Here is a 23,987-nt window from a genome sequence, read left to right on the forward strand (position 1 = left end):
TTCATGTGAGATTCTTTCCTAGAGCACACCAACCAAAAAAAGAAAACAATTTTACATTTTTTTTATAGTCTGACCGCTTGCTGTGGTGAATACGTTAGTTGATTCTGGGAATCAGATCTGGTTTTGGTTTTCATAATACAAATCTGTGTAGAGATAATTATTTTTTGAGTTGCTTCTGACATAAAACATTTTAACCATGGTGGCTAATGATTAACTTGCATGTTTTACATACCAAAGGGGCAAAAGCGAGATCAGACAACATTACTGTAAACCTTTCTATATGAGACAGTTTCAGATTGATGTAAAGGTCAGCTCATTACTGTTGTACAACACCAAAACAGATAACTGGTGTTTATGATAGGATTTTACTCAGACTGATATAGCTTGGTGCAAATTATAGTTTTCAGGTTATTTTAATCCCTTTTTCTCACTCTTTTACAGTTAAATAACTTGACAGAGATACATGATCAAATTAGTGGCATGGCTCGTTGTCCTTATAGTCCTCAGCACAACTCCACTGCTCTGCTCACTTCCAGTGGGGAATTATATGCTGCTACAGCCATGGATTTTCCAGGAAGGGATCCTGCCATTTATCGCAGTCTGGGGGCCCTTCCTCCTCTCCGCACTGCACAGTACAACTCCAAGTGGCTGAATGGTGAGTGCTGATGGGCCGTGAGACTCATCTCTTTTTAACCCATGTTCTCCAGATCCACGGTCTTGAAATTGTGTTCTGAGAATTTGAATATTTTTAGAGTACTGTTTATCTCATTTCAAAATTATTTTGCATAGTACATTTTTTATTTTACTAGCATAAATATTAGGGCATTTACTGAATACAGCTGCAGTTTGTAGATGCGCACTTAAATATATAGGTCACGTTTGCAGGCATAGGGATGAATTGTACTGTATCTCTCAGGTGCGCTTATGTGGCAAAGCTGAGTCAGCCAAGAGCGGTAGCTTGCCTTGAGCATTCTTTTGTTGAGTCCTTCAAAAACCTAAGGTAGAAAATAAACAGTTTAGAATGAACTCAATTCTCCTGGCTTTCCCTGCAAGTCCCAGCCTTGACAAGCAGAAAAAGTTGCAGTTTCAAACTGCTTAGGTGGCAGACTGCTGTTTTGGTGCTTATTATAGCCAAAGGGTTAGGAACTAGTCTGCAAAATGTATCATAAAACTGTGTTGTAGCAATGACTCGTGTGTCATGGATGTTAATCACTCGATGAGGAATTCCAGCTGGGAGAAGCTGTAAACTGATAGGTATTCTTAAGATGTAATAGGGCCAGTTGCCCTTTTATGTATTACAAAAAAGAAGCAGGTTCTTCTAAAATGAAAATTATTATTTAACATAAAATGTAAAATTAGGTATATAATAATTTGTACATGCTTGTCCCAATAGAAAAATCCCTTATTTTGATAACTCCTGCTACGTGACACAACAGTCGCTATTCCCACAGTGCATTTCATGTTATTCTTGTGTTTGAAATTAAGTACAAGTATAAACCCTTCCAACTTCAGAACATTAGGTCAGCTCCAAGTGACAGACTTTTTTTAAATATAATTCGTATAGATATATTCTTATATATGTATAATATATTCTTATATATTGATAAATTTAATATTTATTTCTTATATAATCTGAATGCTGAACTGTGCACATTTGCTTGGTGTATTTTCCTTGTACAAAGAAGCCATCAGCGGTAGCTTGGAGAAGTTTGTGACCTTCTCTGAAGGTCAGCTGATTTTAGAATATTAATTAACAAACCAAAATCAAACTGCATGGGACATAACAGAATTATAGCAATGCAAAAGAAATGTGAGAGGAAAAATGAAGTCCTTGTATAGATATCCCTGTTCAGGCACCTTTTGTCAACACAGCCGTGGTATTGGAACTAATAATTGCTGTGCCACACATGAGTGCTTCTGTCAAAGGGAAAAAACCCTTCACAGTGATTTTTCAGTTTAACTGGATATGTTTAATGCCAAAGGGCACACAAAAATTCCACCCCCAGACTCCTCTAATCAATCAGAGTCACTGTATTTACATTTTGTCTGTTTAAAGCTTCAGCTACACCTATACGTTCTCTCTTAGAGGTCATTCTTCTGCCTTATAACTGTTTAGAATTAAGTTGCCAGGAAAGTGTGGCTTTTATCTTTGGGGAAGATGAACAAGATGAGTTTTGTAATTGGAGCCAGTTCAAGCAAATCAAATAAAAGGCTGGAAGCAGCCCAGTTACCTATGTGAAAAGGAGGGGGAATGTCTTCTGGGGTAGGTAGGATCTGGGGATTCATCTGCTTTTATGTTAATTTTCCTGCTTGTATATGACTCAGTGCTAAAAAACTTCATTAGTTCTTCAGTGCTTGGGTTGAAGTGAAGATTTTGATGCTTTCATTGAGAAAGTAACATAGATGATCCTGCAAGAAAAGTCAGTCATCAACTGGAATGGAAGTTTCCTAGTTCATATCTGTTCAGCTGCAGTAGCTGACAGTTGCTCTAATTCAGCCTTGGTTTAGGGGTGCATGTGTATGCACATGTGTCTGTGAATGTTTCCAATTTAAAGTAAGTTTTTCTTTTATGTTTGTGTTTCCCTCAGAGGTGCAATGTTTTTTCTCAGATTTTCTACTCTGCAAATCAAATTGGACCAATTCAAACCATCTCTGGTGGCAATGGCAGTACTGTAAACCACAGCTGATTATCTTGCTCTGTGTTTTACTGCTATGCAATAAGCACATTTTTTACTTTAATGGCTAGCACACTTCTCTCAGTGCATTGAGGGGCTTTCTGTGCCATCAGTCAGGCCAAACGGACATGCCCATGTGTTTATGCAGTTTGCTGTCAGTGTTCACTGTAACTTGCGGTGAAGGTTCTTGACATGGGAAGCTCTGAATCTTCATCACACAAGAAACCTTGTTCCTAATGTTAATTTGCAGAAGGTCTGTAATCACAGGAACTGTGACACACAGTATAAGAGGGGAAACAGAGCTGATGTGTCACATGGCTGGGGTGAGATCCCATATACCATACTGTGATTTCAGCTTCTAGAATCACAGATATCACAAATAAAGTAAATTTAAGTCGATGGCCTGCCAGAGTCATGTATTTATTATCAGGCCTTGCCTTCTACTGGGGGCTTGATAGGTCTAGAAGCAATCCACGTCAGCTGCATAGGTAAGTTAGGAGTTATTTTCAGCATATATTACTAAGCACCATTCTGATCAGGTGCTTAACCTTAGTAGAGTATGGAGAAGTCAGTGAACTTTCATTTCTGTGTTATCATTTTCTTGATGCATTCAACACTCACTTATCTGGGGTGATGGAGAGTTGGGATAGCTTGATTAAAAATATGAATTATTCAGAATGTGTGTAGAAGTAAGCTACAAGAATATACTGTGGGATTATAGCTGAAAAGAAAAAGGAAAGTCCAGTGACCCCATGGTATGTGAAGCATGAAGATCTTGAGTAAGCACTGATCCAAAAGGGTAGATGGACAACACAGCAACACTGCCAACACAGAAATCCTGTTGACTGGAGCTGGTTATTGTGGAGCCATCTCAGAGAGTCTCTGTTGTTTACCCACTAGACAACCTGCTGACAGTATTTGAGATTTGTCTCCCCTGAATTTTGTCTGTTTTGACAATTTTTAATAGCAGACAGAACAGTTGGCCAAATGTTACAAGTATCTGCACACTTCCTAAAAGTTTTTCCTGTTTTGGAAAATTTTAGATGTAAACAGTCATGTCTTCTTCAGTGATGGAGGAAAGAACCATCTGGAAGGAGTTATTAAACTTGCTGTCTTTTACCATTAAGAGTAGTAAGCTGTTCAGCTCTTGATTATCTCCGATTATGATCACCAGTTATAATTTTTTTACCTCAGAACTTCCCTCCTCTTCTACAAAAAGAAAGCAATGCTCTGCTTATGGAGCCTATTTCTGTCTTCCTGGTGACCTATAGATGACATTAAATGCAGCTGGTCTAAATGCAGTGTGTAGGTTTTTGACCACAGTGATCACCATGCAGAGATTCTGCTTGTCTCCATGAGGAGATGCTGTTGAAGGACCGAACTACCTTAGTGCTATGACCTGAGCATTCACCGTAGTTCAGCAGTTCTACAGGTTGGGCCCCTCACAAAGAGTTTAGCAGCTGACGGTGAAGAGACAGCCACCGTGTTACCCTCCTCACCTTTCTTGCCAACACTGTCGGTATTCTGTCACTATTCTCAATCAAGAGGAACATGATGACCCAGACGAGTTAACAACTGCTGCAAACCAGCGCTCTTCCCATCCAACAGCCCAGATGGCTACAGGACAGTAAACCTGAAAATGTGAAAAAGAGAACCCTCCTCTCCCTCTCATGATGTCATGTTTTGGCCTTCTCTTCTCATGTAGAGAAAAAAGTAATGCTTGAAGTTACTCAAGTGAATATATTTATGCACAAAGAAATGAAGAAAGCAGAAAGGCTGCTTACCAGTAACTTATTCTTTAAAGCATGTTGTTCTGCTGCCTGCACTCGTTTCTCTTTCTGAGTCTGTGTTCAAGTACTTCTGAGCTTGAGAGACACAATTTGAGGTAATACAGCACACATTGAGGATTATGTCTAAAGCAGACAGCTCTTCCATTGATTTCCTCTCCTGACCAAAGCAATCTGTAAGACCTTGAGCTTCAGCCAACTGCTCAGATCAGTAAAGGGCAGCATGTTGCTAGAACGTTTTAAAATTACCTTTGTTGTATTTCATAAAAAGAATAGTCTGCTTTAGCAGTCTGCTTTGGACATTATTAAATGATAGCAAATAAATAAATCTTTCATTAAGAAAAAAAGTACACCTTGATTTACAGCTGGCACACTGTTTATTTGAGTCTCTTTAAGCTCTCAGTGTAACATAGAGTTTAAATCATATCCAAAGCTGACTGTTACAGTGTGCTTCTAATTAGACTTTCCGTTAGAGTTGATCTGCAAAGTGCAGCAGGGGCAGAATTAATAACCGTTTGCTCTAGAGGACAGAAGTAAATGGAATAGTTATATTTGTAGTCTACAAGCTGCAGTGGGTCCAGATTGGTGCAGAAAAGCCTCTACTGCTTAGAGTTAGAAAATTTTCTGTTGTCCAACATATACAGTTAATAAAGGCATTTTTCCTTTCAGTTCACCTCCTCAAATCAGTAAATGTTGGATCTGATGCCTCAGTGTGAAAGTTTGCCTTAGTCTATAATGTGTTTCCTTCACTTAGCCAATGAAATGGCAAAACAAATTAAAGAAAAAAATTGAAATCCCAATCAATCCCTTCCTGTTTCATCACATGGAGAAACACTGGGACATTTGGTTTCATGATTTGTCAGATGACTTTGCTTACAATTGCTTGAATCTCCAACTATCTTGAAATACATTGTAGTTGTTTTCTTTATCCTAGACATACAATGATAGATACTACTGGAACACGTTAAGTAAATAAAAACTCTGTTCTAAATGTCAAGCCACTTCATCAGTGGGCAGACCATAGATGATTAAAATGTACTCTTATATCAGATGTAGCCCCCAAACATAAATAAATAAATAAATAAATAGAAATCAGTACAGATTAGAAGCCTTTCCAGCTGTGAAGAGTATAGAAATGTTTGAATTGTCCTGCTCTGCTGGTAGACATAATACTATCACTTTTTCTTCTTGCTGCCCTAAGCATTTGGCTATTAGATACTCTTAAAATAGTTCTTCTGAGATCACTTTCTTAAAAACGTTTTACTTAATAAAAAGCTTATTAATCTAGAGCAGGTAATTGCAGTCTTCACAAGTAACAGTAAAAGTAAAATTCTTACAAAGGTGGCTTGGTTAGCAGGGTTTAATACAGCTCTGAATCCATTCCTATTATTGTTTGTTAGCGGACTTTTATTATAACCCTTGCTGCTAGTAGGATATGTGGAGAGAAATTATGGCCTAAGAAAAAAAAATAATCCTTTCACTTTCTGCTTTTAAGGATTAATGGAGATGGCTATAATAATTCAAGGTTATCCTTTCATTTTTCTAGTTTTTAATGAAAAGCCTTGTAATTACCTAGTGCAAGCTTTTCTTATTATGTAATATTTTTGCAACTCAAAACCAGTGTGTTCTTGAGATGTGCAATTTCATCTTCAGCTTTCAGATAAGAGACCTGACTGAAAATATGCAAAGTGTGTGCTACCAGTTATTGCTTATTTTGCAAGAACATAAATAATTACTTTCCTTTGGTTGTGCCAACCACAATGTTGGATCTGCGCTTTTGTGTGTATCATCCCTTTTGCCAGTATCCTAAAATAGGAGGGAAATGCCTGCTGGTTTTGAAACCCATCCTTAGACTTCTTCCCTGGAGCTGCCACTAGACAAAAAAAAATAAAGTAGTTTTGCAGGTTTTTCTTTTTAAAGCTGTACATCTTCTCCCAGATGGCAATGACAGAGTAAGAGAGCAGTAAGTGGATGTGAGATGGAGGTTCCTCCCCTGATCTCCTTTGTCCCATGCCAGAATAAGTTGGACATCTTCATAGCATTTCCTCGCCCATCTAAAATAGAATCATAGAATTATTTAGGTTGGAAAAGACCTTTAAGACCATCGAGTCCAACTGTAAACCTAACACTGCCAAGTCCACCACTAAATCACATCCCTAAGCGCCCCGTCTACACATCTTTTAAATACCTCCAGGGATGGTGATTCCACCACTTCCCTGGGCAGCCTGTTCCAGTGCTTGACAACCCTTTCGGTGAAGAATTTTTTCCTAATATCCAATCTAAACCTCCCCTGGTGCAACTTGACTCCATTTCCTCACGTTCTATCACCTGTTATTTGGGAGAAGAGACCAACTGCACCTCGCTACAACCTCCTTTCAGGTAGTTGTAGAGAGCCATAAGGTCTCCCCTCAGCCTCCTTTTCTCCGGGCTGAACAACCCCAGTTGCCTCAGCTGCTTCTCATAAGACTTGTGCTCTAGACCCTTCACCAGCTTCGTTGTCCTTCCCTGGACACGCTCCAGCACCTCAATGTCTTTCTTGTAGAGAGGGGCCCAAAACTGAACACAGAATTCAAGGTGGCGCCTCACCAGTGCCGAGTACAGGGGAACGATCACTTCCCAAGTCCTGCTGGCCACACTATTCCTGATTCAGGCCAGGATGCTATTGGCCTCCTTGGCCACCTGGGCACACTGCTGGCTCATATTCAGCAGTGTCCACCAACACCCCCAGGTCCTTTTCTGCCAGGCAGTTTTCCAGCCACTCTCCCAAGCCTGTAGCACTGCATGGGGTTGTTGTGACCCAAGTGCAGGACCCAGATCGTAGAGACAGGCAGCACGTCCCATGAAGGTGGGATTTTTTTCCTCCTTATCTATCCTAGGTAGAACAGCAAAGGTCCTCCTCCTTCCATTTATGAAATACTAGGAGGCTACTGAGAACAGAGCCTGCTCTTTTATATCTCATGTGCCTGCTCATGTCAGGTGCCAATCAGAGAGGCTGAAAGAGGAAGGAAGAAAGGCACTCCTGCAAGCAGATCATCTGTGCCCAGCTGTGGAGAGGTGTGACAGAAGCATCAGCCTCCTTAATGCTGCAGAAAACTGTAATACACAGTGAGCCAGAGAGGATGAAAGAACTTAGAACTGAAATACGTCTGAACCAGAGAAATGTAGAAAAAGGGACGAATTTCTGAGAACATGAACACAAGAAAAACAGCATTCACCAAAGAAAGGAGGAGGACAGAAATATTGGAGGCAGAGATGGAATTTCAGTAGCAGACATACCAAGCCTTAGGGTGAAAGGAAAGGGGGATGATTATGAAAGTGAACTCTGATTTACTTTCTGTTATGAACAAAAACCAACAAAACCCAATTCAAAAAAGAAGGAAAAAATAAAAGAGGACCAGGTCTGCAGGAAAAGCCCTTTGATTATCTCCCTCCCTGCAAAACTAGTTCAGAGAATAAAAAATATAGCAGTCCAAATGTTTGGAGAGAAATGGATAAGCCATCATAATTGGGTTTTCTTTCCACACCATAACTGCTGGTTGGCAAAATCTGCTTAAAGAAAGCTGTTTTTTTTGTTCTTGTGTACGTGGAATTCTGGATTCAGAGTTTTAAGTAATGATCCAAACTTCTGTGTTTTTTGATAGATCCCTACAGCCCAAACCTCTAGAGGTTCTGAGTGAATTAAGGTAGTCCTCTTTATTTTTGATCCTTGCGCCTCCCCCAGTATACTGCTATGGAAGGTGACGTCACCCAGTGAATATAGGTGACGCAAAATCCACTGAACTCCAGAAAGGACTCTCAAGGACTTGAGTAGGTAGATCAGAGTAGAGAATGGTTTCTGTCACCGGTAAATTTGCATCAGCAAAATGATATAATAAATTGCAAAATATTATGCCATGTAAGAACATTTTAGCTTGAAAATGAAGGAGATTTATTTGAAATAAACAACAGGCAATAAACCACGGAATTTTGAAATACCATATTTGAAAACTATTTTTCAGAAAAGAAATAATTGCCTTTCAGAATTTATTAGAGTGCATCAGTAAAATGTAGTATCTAATGAGTGCATCCACTTTTATGATTATGCTGAATTGTATTATAAAATCTATATGCAATATAAGAGAAGATTGGAAAAAATGTCAGGCATACACAGTTTCAGTTTTTTTTGCATCCCTTGCTCTTACCTACCCATAAAATCTTCAATTTAGCAAAAGGAAAAGAATGTAAAAGAAATGATGCAGAGCTGAGGCATTGCAGAATAAACAGTAGTCAAAATACACTGGTAGCCAGTTATGCTATGACAGACTAGCATCTTAAGCATGTGTCCTACATAATTATGAAACACAGAGGAAAAATAATAAACAGTGATTTCCACTAGTTCTATACCAGGATTTAACATTTTACAGTTCAGCTCTAGAGGATGGGTATAACTATGATGACTCTAAGTTATATATTTTAAGATGTTTAATGTTGTAGGAAAATTTTACTCTATGATTAAGATTTTTCCTTAAACATTCATGAGTAGTGATGCCTTGGTCAGTCTAATGCAAGATCTATACTATTTTCCAAGAGCTGCAGAGGACTGCACTAAATGAATATATTTAATGAATACAAGGATGGCAAAATGCAAATAGGAAATGGACTTCTTTATGTCAGTGAGGTGAAAGAGAATTAAATAGACTGGCACATTTGGAGCTTAAATATTTTCTGTTATTTTAAGCTTCCCTTTTGGAGAGAATTTCTAGCTGGAGGTTGGAGAAAAAAAAAAAAAAAGCCAAAGACATCTTCCTGGAATTTAATACGATTAAGTATTTGGATGAATACAAATATTTGGAAGAAATGGGTCTTTAGAGGCCAACAAATATGAGGGTGTGATTCATTGATCTAGTGAGGTCAACGAACAAGCTGCAGACATGTTGTTCAGCATTAGACCAGTATCTGGACTTCTAAGATTTTCAATATATTATACATGCATATATCTGTGTGTGTGTCTGTGTTTTGTGTATATATGTATGTAACCTGATCTGTGTCTAGATCTGACAAATTTCCAATTTCAGCTTTCTTTTCACATTTCTGGAGTTAATTTCGCTTTTGAATGGCGCTCTGAATGCTTCACACATGATATGACTGCTCACTTTGCACAGGGACAGTCAGTGGAAATCAGAGCTCTTTCATGCTCAAAGTGGGCTTTGGACCTGATAATCCTTAAGGTTAATTGCCGTTACCTCCAGAAAGAAAGACAGATCATTCCCTGTCATTTGGTTCACTCTGGAAACGGTAGCGTCCACTAACTAGGTAAATTAAGTCATATTAGTCTACTTCAGAGGATGTGGAGTTTTAAAGAGTAAAGAGCACAAGCCAACTTTCTTGCTCCAAAGCTCGGGAAGCAAGAAGAGGCCAGGACTGCCTTAGATGCTCCCACAGAGCTCTCTCATGCTCCTGTTCCCCATTGCTCTTCCCAGAGAAAGCTTCTCTACAGTTCCTCTCATCCTTTTACCCACTCAGACTACATCTACGCCACTACATAAAAAAGGTCCAGGAAGTAAGCTTACACATGACACCCTTGGTTATCCATGTTGCTTAATTGTTGGCTCACTTCCCGTCCTTGTTTTGGACCACTTCAGCTGCTTTCCTAGTGAAATCCTGGGTGTGACTTGGGGAGAAGTTTGCTTTATACACCATTGGCAAGAGGCAGTAAAGGTGGGGCTGCACCATTTGGCTCCTTCTGCCCTCCAGAGTGCCCCGTCCCATTCCCAGTAAGCTTTGCACTCCCGAATCCAGCAAAGGTCTGTCCTCACGCTGCCTTCCAGGGCGCTCAGCGCACCCTTGCTTTCATGCCACAAGAATGCCGTTCTGTGGGCTGCAGCGTCGGCGTGTGCTGCGTGGCAGAGCTGCAGCCCGTCCCTACAGGAGCAGTGGGGGGCTCAGACAGCATAACGTGCGGCCAGCCTGGTGGTGAGTACAGACTCGGTCTCTTTGGTCTCGAAGTTCCCTCAGAGGAAAATCTAGTCAGCTTGACATATCCATAAGTTGAATATATAAAAACCTATGAAGGTCATATACAATACTTACGACGTTATTGCAGGTTGACATTCTCATGTTGGTCCATACTAGCTGCATTCTGTCATGTACTTGCACTTGTGGTGATCTACTCATTCAGAAATTAGATGCCTTTACCCTTCCAGAACTATTTGCAAATTCAGCAGTAAACAAGAGAGTCTCTTAATTTTCTTCATTAAAAACTTTATGGGAAGTCCTGCATGTCAACAAATAGCAGTTCACAACATTTTGAAACATATGAACTAATTTTTCCTAGATGTGAATCTCCTTTTTCCTTTGAAGCTTTGAAGTGTTTCTGTTCACTTTTCCAAAAGAGAAAATGAAATAAATAAAGTCTGATATGGTAATCCCTCCATATCCACAGAATTCCCTGAGGTAGCTCTGAGATTATTACATTTCATGCAAATGAAAACAGTTTTCACAAGTTTCAACAGCAGGTCACAGTTTCATCTGTTCATAATCAGTAAAATATATGCATAGGTGTTTGCAGATGTATATATTGTTTCTCAGTTTGAATCCATGAAATACAAGTATTAGGTTTTATTTATACATGTATTATGATTATCAGTGCAACTTTAATATATTGTCTCTAGAGAGGTTGACATGGATATTTCAAGAACCCTGAAAACATTCTGAGTGGATTTCATTAGATTCTTATTGCTACAGTTTGTGAAGATTTTATTTGTAATTCATTATTGTCCGGACTGAGTGCTTCCTGTAGTGTTTCTGGGTCTGCAGTGAGACCCTGTTGTGCCAATGTGAGACCTTTTTACATCAGTGAGCCTCCAGCAAGAAGAAGCATCATCAGGTCTCATTGCGAGGCAGGGCCTCCGTGTTTAATGGTTGTACAGGATGGTTTTGTGGATGAATCAAATGGATGTTGAGTAGTTGCACAATATGTAGAGATTTTTTACGTCAGTTGAGATATTTTTGAGATGATTTCAAAGAGCAAGAAGAGGGTTATAAGCTACAAATAGTCAAATGCATAGTTGAAAAATTTTACTTTTTCACGCTAATTCAGGTGGTTTGTTTTTCTTAATGTCTGCCTTTCGTGGGTATTGCTTTAAGTAAGACCTAACCTTAGCACTGTGGACAAGTAGCCCAAGTTACACTCAGACTAGCGAATGCTTTTTCATTCCTCCACAGGCAGTAGTTCCTTCCATGAGTATAAGAACAATCTAAAAGGCTATTGTGTAGAGTGAGGGAAGAAAGTACATTACAGATTAAGAGAAATAATGGCCAGGTGTGTTAAGGATATAAATTGAAGTTGGGTAATGAGGGACAGTGGGTTCTTCTTTTTTATAGTTAGTCCGATATACTTAAAAAGATTTTCTTTCTAGTATATTTTAGTTATAGAAATACAAGTTTGTTCCATAGAGCTGATTGATGTGTGTTGAGAAGGAATAAAACATAATTAGGCTTTATAATAAGAAAAAAACTTTGCATGCAAGTGTCTCTGGATATATATTTAATATTTGATGCCTGCCAAAATTGTCTACCCTGTCTGGAATGTGATATTTAGCCACATATTTTTGTCATCTTAGCATTAATACTTGTAATTAAATCTTATGTATCATTTTGCCTGTTACCTATTCAGCAAATGTGCACATTTTCAGAGAAAAAAAAGATTAACAAAGTTAAAAAGTAAGGGTTTTTTTTTCAGCTTTTTCCAATTTCAGTGTTTAGTATGCAAATATAACAGTATGACATGTTATATTTAAAGAATGAGAGCTCATGAGCAACTAAGAATTTTTCTACAAATCTGTAAACTCTAATAATGAAGTTTAAAGGATTTTGAAGCCTTTGAAGCAAAATCCCTATTGTAATGGAAGTTTTACGCACATGTGGAATGAAGATATGAGGTTCTAATAGGGAAAATTTTGCTAATAATTTCGCTCTTTGTATTTTGTCAAACCAATTTTACTTTTATTGCTATCACAAGTCTTGTCAAACTACTTTATTTTGCCTTTTTTTTTTTTTTTAAAGACACAAATGCACTGGTTCTATGTGACTTATAGGAGCTCAGGATACCGACAAGTTCTCCTCAAAATATTTGGTTGCTATCTTCCAGTGCAGGTCTGAGTGTGGGGGAAGTGTGGGTGCATTACAGACTAATCTCAAGGAAGTGCTAAATACGATAATGAGTGAAAGTTACAGGGAGGAGTGAGAGAGCTATCATATCTGCTCAGCTTCAAATATCCTAGGCAGCTGATGACCATTGCTGCCAAAAAACCTGCTCTGGAGGCTCTCAGCGCAGCAGATAGAGAGGGAAGCAGTGCAGGAGGCTACATTAGATGGGAGCTGAGCCATCTTTGGAGAAGAGTGTCTGACAGAGTTTGGATTGCTGCGTGGAAATGCCAGCTTGCTTGCTTTTCTAGTTCCGTTCAAAAGTTTTGACAGGTTTGAGATGTTCCTGCAAAATGCTTAGATTCAATTACAGCAGCTTTTTTCAATACAATAGTGCTGTCAAGAAATGTTCATCTATTGAATTTCTTTGGAGTGTTTCCTTACGGTAGATGTTTTTAAAACAGTTTTGTTTGTTTCTTTGTTTTCCCACTTTAGAATAAGATTTGGACATAAAACCAAAATTTTGCTTGTTTCTCAGAGGTACGAGTGTTCTGTAATGGTTCCTTACACAAGGGGGGCTCTTCTCCACAATCTGTGTATCAAGTTTGTCTTTCCTTTAAGGACGTATCAAGTTATCAATCTCTCTTAAGGTCATGGACTCTCCTCAGTTTTAGTCATCCTTATAGGAAATGGACCACATGTTTATTATCTTTGGTATCCACCGTTTCCCTTTTTTTCATTTAAGAAACATTGCCATCAGTTTTTCTCCTGCATCACTGACAGTTTCTTTGATCCATTTTTAATCAATTTTTTCAAAAAAAGAAAAGAATACTGTAATATTATAAAAAGCTTTAAGCAAGATAAGGCTGGAATTAGGTTATTTTACCATCAAATCCTCCTGTGTAGAATTCTCATTCTTTTCATTACAGGCTCTGAGCAATGTCCTCAGAGTCATACTCAGTTACTATCCATTTTTCTGCTAATCCAGAGTAATGGCATGGTGGCAAAGTAGAAACAGAGTTAACACAACAGATAAAGCAACTACATTGGAAAAATACACAATGCCCATATGCAGAGTAGAAAAATTCAGTGATGTTTTTGGCGGTAGAATACGGTGAGCTGGGCCAAGGCTGCCCAGCACGGTTATGTGCGACAGACACCCTGAGCAGAGAGTCTGTCTAGCCATGTTCATGTAGCTGGACATAAACTGGCCTGCTAGGATGTCATGGGGCCAGTTCCCTGCAAGGATAACAAAGGATGTGTTTTTCAAAATCTAATACTTGAAGATAAATCCAATTTCCATGTTAGTATGTTAGCATATATCACAAGAAGGCAATAAATAATCTTTTCTTCTTTTATTTTCAGAGCCAAATTTTGTGTCATCTTATGACATTGGGAATTTTACCTACTTCTTCTTCCGGGAGAATGCGGTGGAACATGACTGTGGGAAAACAGTCTTCTCTCGTGCTGCTCGGGTATGCAAAAATGATATCGGTGGCAAATTCGTGCTGGAGGATACCTGGACTACCTTCATGAAAGCCAGGCTGAACTGCTCTCGCCCTGGAGAAATTCCATTTTACTATAATGAACTACAGAGCACTTTCTTCCTGCCAGAATTGGACTTGATCTATGGGATTTTTACCACTAATGTGTAAGTAAATTCCATCATATATTTTATTTTCCTGCTATTGGTGACAGTAGAAACTAAAGCGTTTGAGCTGCTCTCTTCTACATATGCCACGTAAACATCATAGGTTCAAACTACTGTTTTACCCACTCCACTGTCCTCTTGTGCACAAGTGTCAGTTCCAAATGATTCCCACGTGAATTGTTGAAGGCATATGAAAGGAAGAATTATTTATGTTTCCTTACAGCAGGGAGACAGTTGTGTTTAAGACTATTCAGTCATCTTTTTCATACATTATAAGAATTTAAGACATTATTTTTTTTTATTTTCCATGCTATTGCAATGCATAAATTCATTATGTATTTATGAAATAAATATTTTATAATTTTAATGGGACATGATCACGAATATGATGCAATCTAACTTGACCATGTCAGGAAGAGTTCACCTTACCCAAAAGAGCACAAGAGGTGCTCTTACTTATTTTAAATTAGTCCTAACATATAGTCATGTGAACTTGAGGGTAAACCAATAATTTAATCTAATTTTAAATGAACCTGTTATATCAATAAGGTAAAATTAAAAAATGTACAGTTTGGTCTTAAAAATTAAAATGTGTTAATTATTAAAACATTGGATGGACATAAAAGCTCTCTAGACTGAGCTTGATATCAAGAGTTGCTTACATCATAGGACAAAAGACACGTTCATCTCAGAAATATCCTTTGTTACTTTAAACAGGATAACTGGACTTTGCATGCTGCTTGGTAAGAGCAGCCCATGCGTTAAGGCTGTGCAGCCCAGTGTTTGGATCATGGAACAGGCTTTCAAATTTTGGTGTCTGATTCTCTTACCTGCTTGCAGTGTCTTGCTCAGTAAGTCAGTTTTGCCGAGAATTTTAAAAGGTACTCGGGCACCTAAAACATAGACCAGTGCCCCATTCTGCTGCTGTAGACACCTACCTACCTTCTATAAATACCCATTAACCAGGTGCAAACAGTCACAAATTAATGCCAGGAAATTGCATTTTAGTACAAATATGCTTTTAGTACAGTCTTTTATTAACACACCTAATAATCTTCCATACTGCTGGCTGGCCCCTGCACCAGCAGCTTAGGTGGTGAGAGGCTGCTTGCATCAGGCTCTGATGATTCCTGACCTGGGACATCGTATGATGAGCCTAACCATGTTCCTGCACTGGAGCAATGCATTGAAGCTAACTAAATATGCTGCTTTTTGAAAGAGAATAGCAAAGACGCTGGGATTACTGAGGATAAGAAAATTTGATACTGTTTTCAACAGTAATTTTAATTTCATTGGTCTGTTTTACTAGCTAGTTCGAGTCTTAGAAGACAGGTATTTCTCAGGTGTAATGCTCATACACGGTTCAGTATGATCTTTCATGAGAAGTCAAAATAGCCTTGACAGTCCTACCATGGAAGAGAGACGTACCATACATTGAAAATCCTTACCTCCATCATGCTTTCATTGGCTGGGTAGAAGAAACATTAATGAGCACTGAGAATAATCTCATCCTGAACTTTGTAACTAGAAGGAAGGTGTCCCTGATGCATGTGATTATGTGTGGAAGTATGGCCTCATGTTATTAGAGCAGCAGCAGAAGGTAGGAAGTTCTGAGTTTCTCCCACGCCAGCTACTTGTCAAAGCTGACAAAAATTTTAAATCCAATTTCTGTGCATAAATCAGCACATCATGTATCATTATCTTTAGATATCATCTCCCGGCTGATCATATCTGCCTTATTAATTACTTGAAGGAGTGGAGAGTTATTGCCTTTCATATTTATTTTTCAGCAAATGGACTTCTTAACATTGTTACTTAGGTTAATATTTGTATTTCTTTTGCAGGAACAGCATAGCAGCCTCAGCAGTATGTGTTTTCAACTTGAGTGCCATAACTCAGGCCTTTAATGGACCCTTCAAATACCAGGAAAACTCTCGCTCTGCTTGGCTTCCATATACCAACCCTAACCCTAATTTTCAGGTACAGATATGTGGGAGAAGGACAACAGTTTACACGAGGGGTTTTTTTCAAAGTGCCGTATGGTTCATAGTTAATAAGTCCAGTTTTGCAGTATGTTATAGCCTAAGACCTTAAAAAGAATTAAAAAAAAAAAAAAGACTTGAGACATTCCCATATTTCAACATACTAAATTTTATCCTTCCACAAAATTTGGATGTGCTTTGAAGGGTAGGAGAGCAAAGGCTTAACTTCAATCTTCTGCCAAAATGAAGCACTATAGTTACCTGTCAAGGTAACATTAATTCCTGGCTGAAGTATGATCAAACTGCTATTCTGTTTTATATTGTATTTGTACTATTAGAACCTGCAAAAGTAGTATAGTTTGACAGAAAAAAGAAAGGTGGCAGAAGGAGGGTAAAGGAGGACTGGTCAGGATTTTGTGTATTTTCCTGTGCAAGGTGGTCCGCACTTCCCGAAGAGTCCGATAAAAAGAATTTGTGTCATGGTGTGCCCTTCATTTGAACTTGTCAGCCTCAGAGGGTGTAATAATCTGAAGTTGGCTGACAGCATAAAACTAATTAGTCCAAGGTGGGTCACTCAGTGGAACTTTATGCAAAAAGAGACAGGTTTTTCAGATAAGCACATATGTATTGTTTTCCTCTTCTCCATAGTCATCGCTTCTACTTGGACAATTTTAGTGAGTGTGATTCTAGCAAGGGGAGGGGAAGGGAAAACAGCATTAATTTAGTGATTAACAGCAGTAGCTTTTCAACAAGATACTTAAGTGTATTCACCTTGATCCACCTTTCACCTTCCCTTAATCTCAATGCAATTTCACGAGTTCAGTGCTGCTCCTCTAACAGCCTTCCCTGTCTTCTTGTAAGGGTCATGAGATCTTTGCAAGCATGAAACCATTGGAAATTGTAGGTAGTTTTAATTACTTCCTGATTTATGCAAACAAAATTAAAGTAAGACACTGAATTTGCTCTGAATTACAGGCCAGAACCACGTTACCTTTCCTAAATAGTATGTTTGGCGTTAACCCCAAGTGACAAGACACCATTTAAGTAAGCCATATTGCAGAAGTGGGCTATATTTATATATAGCTTTTTACGTATTGTAGAAATATTTGTATTGTCAAAATAGTGATAGTAAGAAGATCTAAGTGAGGGTAAATTTTTGAAGGAGAAAGCCTGAAGAAAGGCTTGTATCTAATAATCTTACCTTGTTTCTGACTAGGTGTGCAAGTCCAATAAAAGTTGTTAACCTTTCCCTGCAAACCTTGTATTAATGTGTTGATAGTCATTGTGAGAGCACCCCATACAAAATGGTACATACAAATAAAGATGACGGTCTGATGGCTGTGTAAAAAACATTTAAGTCTCTACTGTACTGTGGGTGCTCATCTCTAAATCCCAGTCAAGACTGAGGTGTTGAAGAAATGTCTTGCTTGGATAGTCTGGCTGATGTTAATATGGCAAATTTACAAGAACAGCAGCAACAGTTGTATCATATCTCATTGAGCAACAGCTTTGTAGGCCAGTGCTAGTATTGAAAGCTGTAACGTGGCCTTTTACAACACAGTATTGAAGCAAATTGACATTAAATGATCTCTAGGCGTCATTAGTGATGTCAAACTTATGTTCTTTTGCAGGTGCTATCTTTTACTCTGTTGAACTTTCTGTTAGATTTCTGGCTCTGTAGCTGCAGCACTGATGTATACCAAAAGCTAATTTAATTTAGAGCTGGGTGTAACCATTGTTTGTGACTTGATGGTCCTTTAGAGTGCATACTGCATGTAGATGGGATATATTTATTGGCTGAGTCACTGGTTTCCTTCCCAGAGAGGCAGACTTTTCTTTTGTAGAGTGCTTATGATAAAATATCAGAAGTTCTATTTGTGTAGTCTCAGAAGTAGATTTATCCTCAGCAGTAACAGAGAGAAGTATGTGATTTTAAGAAGGACTACTGCTCTGTAGTGATAGTTACATCGGACATTGTATTTCCAAGACTGGATTATATTAATGAAATATTTTCCAGATTAGAATACTATTGGAGTCCCAGTTTTGAGGAACACTTTTTCTCCAGAGATTGTTCCTTTTCTCTTTACACAGGACAATTTCCATTGTAAGTCCAAGGACCATGTGTATTTCAGTGTACTATGAGTGTTCCAGTTGGAATCTTTCCTGCTTGATAGATTCAGAGAAATTCTTCTTTGGCATCACTTATTTTTTTACTGGCCTGACATGCAGGGTGCTCTCAGAGGAATTAATTGTTTCCTGCCAGTTGCTTAACTGTCTTTCCTCATCATATGATCTCTCATTATGAAATTATTTATTTGAGTTTTCTTAACATTTGTGGATTTGGAATGATGATTTAATTTCAGATTGAAAATATGACAATAATGAAAAAATAACTGGTAGGGGTTTGCACACTATTATTCTGTTCATGCTGTAATTCATAGCATAATTTATGACGTAGTAGAACAGAATGGAAAAGTATGACTTAGGTATGACTTTCACAGCAACATATTTTATAAATGTTGTGAAGTACTGTTTTAATTCTCTGATGCAATTATGCATGAGTAAACGTGTGGATGTTTACATATTCACATATGCTAAGCAGCTTTCTCTTTTCTGTCCTCAGCTAGTTGAAGACTTAAACACAAAAATGCTAAAATTAACTGCCGCTTACTTTGCTTTGTTTATTTGTGCGTGAAATTTGTGCATACAATTACTGAATGCTTTTCTGGAAGAGAAGAGTACAGTTTTCAGATACAAACTAGAGTCAGTTCCAAAGCGAAAAATGTCTTTGCCATTGATAACAGTTTATAGTTAGAGCTTCACACTATCCACTCTTGGCTAGTGAATACGGGGTCTGAAGAAGCTGCTAGAACTGTGCGTGATGCTGTGATCTAGGATCTCTCTCAGACCCTGGCTGTGGTAGGACATGGGCTCTCCTTTGAAAATATGTTGTCTTTAGCACTGCGTCTATGTAAATTATAAATAAAACTATTCAGAAAATTACGTGGTTTGTCGGATGGTAGTTTTTCTCCTGCCTGTCCTGTGAACATAGGCTATAGCAAAATACTACTATAGCCCACTTGTGGTGGTCAGTCTGGTGCCCGTCCATATTGCTTAGAGTTAGGGAGCCTCTGGAAAGCAGAGCTTCCTCCATCACTGTGTGGACAGTTTGGTCAGCACCTAAATGAGACCTGAAAGTGGCATTCCACACTGTCACTATAAGAGATACTCTTGGATTTTATTTTCTTGCGCTATAAATCACAGAGTAAATCTGTTGTTACTGTTGACATGTATAGTGATGTTACTTTTCTGTGTTTACAGTGCGGCACCATGGACCAGGGTTTGTATGTAAATCTGACTGAGAGGAACCTTCAAGATGCTCAAAAATTCTTCTTAATGCATGAGGTCGTTCAACCAGTTATTCCAATTCCTTACTTCATGGAAGACAACAGCCGATTTTCCCATGTGGTTGTGGATGTCGTGCAGGGCAAGGACATGCTTTTCCATATCATCTATCTTGCCACAGGTATGAACTCTGCATTGCTGTGATAACTGCGGAAGTTTTTGAGGTCTATGAGTTTTACTGTTCTGTGAGTTATGGAATATGTATAGTGCACCTTGAACAGGTCTTCCTTTATGACAGCATTAACTCTACCTTCCACCTTTTCTGAGTAGAAGAATCCAGCAGTTTGTAACATCTTTGTTTACATTATATTGTGAACTCAAATTCTGGTGTCTGTTTCCTATTATCCTTTGAAGGTATGAAGCTTTCACAAGTTTCTTTGTCTTTTATTCTTTTTATGTAGTTCAGGGTACAGTCTTACCCAAGATAAGATGGTTTAGGATCCTCTGAGATAGAAGTAACTCTACAAATAGCAAATACAATTACTGCTATTGATATTTCTGACTTTTCTGTTCCCTAATAGTTTATTACCTTTCCTTTTCATTTCATTTTTAAGTCATTCATTATGTAGTTTTACACCCTGCCTTATTATTTGTTCATTTATATGTGAAGTTAGCAATGAAAAAAAAATAATCCTCCACCTAAAATTGCCTTGGTTAGAAGTATTGCTTTCTTGTTTCAAAATTCCAAACTTCTTAAAAATAGCAAAGGTGTCAGAGAACTGTTTTTGCAGAACAAGGATGTCCCCAGCAGAGACTGGAATACTAAGTTGGAGTAGCATGTTTAGAGCCTCATGACATAAGACTTAATTCTCATGTACATTAGTGGGGGATAGCTCATCAAAGCAATGGTTTGTTAATGTGCAGTTTGTCTCACAGTGAGTAGGCACCAAATACGATAAATTTAGGAGAGAATTTGTTGATCAAAAAGAGGGAAAATAATCCTAATCCTATTTATTTGATCTTGCAATCAATGAAGTAAATTTCAAAATCACTAATTCAGTAGAAACTGGATCAGTCCTTTCAATTACTAAAATTATGATTTACTATTGAAAATTGTATATTCTATAACTTATCATTTTTCAAGAGGCCAATAAAAATGTGCATTGTGATTTAACATACGACTTAATTTTCCCTTGAAAGCATGATACCATTTTTCAGAGAAGATTGCTTCTTTTGAGTCTGAAGAAATTTTATAGTAATTAGGTGCATTCAGGTGAGACAGTATTTCTTTGCATATTATCCTCGTAGCTTTCTCATTGTGCTCCTTGAAAGACAGGCAGTAACATAATAGCTTTTAATAGGTTAAAACTGTGCTTGGATTTTACCAATTGTAGTCAAAACAGCCTGCTGGTTGGTAAATCACAGCATTTTAAGTGAAACCATGCCAATATTAAATCCTGTTTGTATTGGAGAGGTCTCCTGACAGAGACTGAATTAGAGAAACATGTACTGAATTGGTTTTATATGAAGAGACTATCACTGCATTGTGGGATATTTACATTATAATGGCAGCACTGAGAATGATGTCATTTGTCATTATTCTGATTGTCTTCAGTTTTCAGTTTCCCTTACTGTGTTTCCTTTTATGTTTGATTCATTAAGTGGGGATCTAAAGTTTTATGTTTCATGGTTCATTAATAAATTGTGTTCAATAAAGGTTCTGGGTTCTTTTTATACATCTTTCTTGCTGCTAAAAAGATATTGCTCCTATACTCTTTTTGATGTACACTTGTCTTCTACTTTTATTCTTCTCTGTACCTCTGGTTTTGGTCATTCATGGAAGTAGGATACTACTTTAGCTGGATCTTTAGTCTGACTCCAGCACAGGCCTTTATGTAACTGGACAGTGTATATTTTATAAGTGTGAGAAACTGTATGATAAAAAAAATGCAGATAACAATATAGTGTTCTTGAAGTTTTCGTGACAGAGCCAATTCTATTTCACTGAATCACAGTGAGTTTTGTTAACATTCCTTCTGCCCTCTCCCCCCAGTCGAGTGTAAGTATTAAGCTCTATTTTCCAAGAAATATTAATATTAACTTTTCAGAAGAATTACCTTTTTGCTAGATTTTGAAATTACCACATGCGTGTTTATATATAAATACCATACCTGCAATACACAAGGGTGGTTTAAAATCCCAAGATATACTAAAATATGTACTGTAATTTACTCAAAATCTTTTGATTTGAGGAGAAAGGTGGTATTTTTACCTTCTTTGGGGTGCAGGTAATCATTTTAATTTCATGATATTGGTAGTGATGTATCATCTAAGTTCTCCACTATCTTTACTTGTGTAGAAGATGCGAAAGCATTAGCATTGAGTTTGCATCCTAAACTACACGTGGTAAAAGATTACTGAGGAAACACCACTGCTTCTGTTAACAACAGAAACTAAAAGGCAGTAGTCTTAACTTGGAAATAAACAGTAACTTTGAAAGCAGACCAAGTTTAATAGTTTTGAATTCATCCAGTGTCTGGCGTTACTCCCGCATACAATGTCATCTGCCCCGAGCTCCTAACACCATAAAGCGTGTATACGTTAGGGACAGGGGGAAGAGCAGGATTACAGTCACTACCAAACTAAGAAAGGTTGTCATTATTGTATCTTTTCTGATTTAATTTACTTGCATTATTAAAAGTGGTGGCAAATTAAACTTGGAGTTAAATTTTTGTCACAATGCTCCATCTTCAAAAAAAGCCAAAGGAATGATCTGGGGAAAACGGGCTGCTCTGCATGCTGTCCCTGGGAAAATCAAGGAGCACATCTTGGAGCACACTTCTGTGTGACTGGTGACATTCAGTATGGATTTCCCAAGGGTGAATCACACCTGACCCACCTAATTACTTTCTGTGGTAAAATGACCGGGTTTGTGTATGAGGAGAGAGTAGTACCTCAAATTTATCAAGGCTTTTGACACTGTCTCCCACAATATTCGTATATCAGAACTAGGATGTGTGGTCTGTATGGGTGGACAACTGGATGTATAAAAACTGCTTGGACGTCAGGCTCAGAGGGTAGTTGTTAATGGGATGTATACAAGTGGTAAGGAGCTGAGTACTGTCCTGTTTAACATTTTAATCAATGATCTGGAGGAGACAACAGAGTGTACTCTATCAAGTGTGTGCAGATGACACCAGACTGAGGTACCAGTAGTTACACTGGAGGACAGTGCTATCATCCCTGTGACCTAGATATGCTGGAGGGATGGGCTAGCAAGAACCTCATGAAACTCAACGGGTGCAAATGTGAAGTCCCAAATCTGGTGCAGTCTAACTCTATGCAGTGACTGAGGCTGGGGACTGACTGTCTAGGAAACAGCTCTGCTAAAAGGACTTGGGAGCTTTGCTAGACAGTAAGCTGAACATGAGCCAAGAGCATGCCCTTGCAGTAAAGAAGGCCAACAGTTTCTCAGGCTGCATTAATAGGAACATAGCCAATAGATCAAGGGAAGAGATTATCCCCATGTACTCAACACACTTTAGACCACATCCAGCTTTGGACTCCCTCCACTACAAGAAGGATGTTGATAAACTGGAGCAAATTCAGTGGAGGACCACCTTCTGTTGGGGGCTGGATCACCGTGCCCTAGGAGGAGAAGCTGAGGGAACTGGCCTTGTTCGTCCTAGAGGAGAGAAGACTCCTCTAGAAGACGGAGGGGTGTCTAGTATCAGCCTACAAATAGCTACAGGGAGCTTACATGAAGAATGGAGCCAGGCTCTTCACAGTGGTGCATGATGGGAAGACAAGAGACAGCAGGCAGAGAGTTTCAGACTGGACGTAAAGAACAACTTTTTCACTCCAAGGACAGTCAAGCACTGGATTGAATTTCCCAGAGAGGTTGTGCGGTCTCCATTCTTGGAGGTTTTCAAGACTAGACAGCAACCTAGTGTATGTTATAGCTAACTGTCCTTTGAGCAGGAGGTGGGACTTGAGACCTCCTGATGTCCTTCCCAACCTACATTATCTTCTCTCTATTGTATGCCAGTACAATGGGCAAATTGGTTGGGCTAAATTAGATTTTTACTCAACCCTGTGATAATAGATATTGTACTTTCCGCTGCCAAAAGGGAAGTGCATGCAACTCTATGAGAAGTAGTAGCAGTCAGCAATTTACACCTACTGGTGTAAAGAAGGATGGATCCAACATATGCTGTGTGAGATGTACTTTACGTAACTTTTGTAGTTATAATTCATTACAACATTCTTACAAAAATTGTATTTTGGAATGCACAAAGCTGATTCAGTGAAAAGGTAGGCATATAGACTGGACTGAATACAAATGAATGTTACTCAAAGCAAAAATCCCATTCTTTGAAGCAGATGAGCAGTAGTTAAAAGAAAATTCTTCCCGCCCCCCCCC

The 23,987-nt window shown here is 38.4% G+C and overlaps 1 protein-coding gene across 1 annotated transcript in view; it reads left to right on the forward strand.

Annotated features, from left to right (window-relative positions):
• SEMA5A (sema domain, seven thrombospondin repeats (type 1 and type 1-like), transmembrane domain (TM) and short cytoplasmic domain, (semaphorin) 5A) overlaps window positions 1–23,987 on the forward strand; it is a 239,068-nt gene that overhangs the window by 92,360 nt on the left and 122,721 nt on the right. The window contains exons 6-9 of the mRNA XM_009883755.1: window positions 442–655; window positions 13,952–14,237; window positions 16,082–16,217; window positions 19,541–19,745. Coding sequence (XP_009882057.1) covers window positions 442–655; window positions 13,952–14,237; window positions 16,082–16,217; window positions 19,541–19,745 — 841 coding nt within the window. The remainder of the gene's footprint in view (window positions 1–441; window positions 656–13,951; window positions 14,238–16,081; window positions 16,218–19,540; window positions 19,746–23,987) is intronic.

The sequence above is a fragment of the Charadrius vociferus genome, unplaced genomic scaffold, assembly GCF_000708025.1.
Source record: "Charadrius vociferus isolate BGI_N301 unplaced genomic scaffold, ASM70802v2 scaffold103, whole genome shotgun sequence".
NCBI classification, from domain to species: domain Eukaryota; kingdom Metazoa; phylum Chordata; class Aves; order Charadriiformes; family Charadriidae; genus Charadrius; species Charadrius vociferus.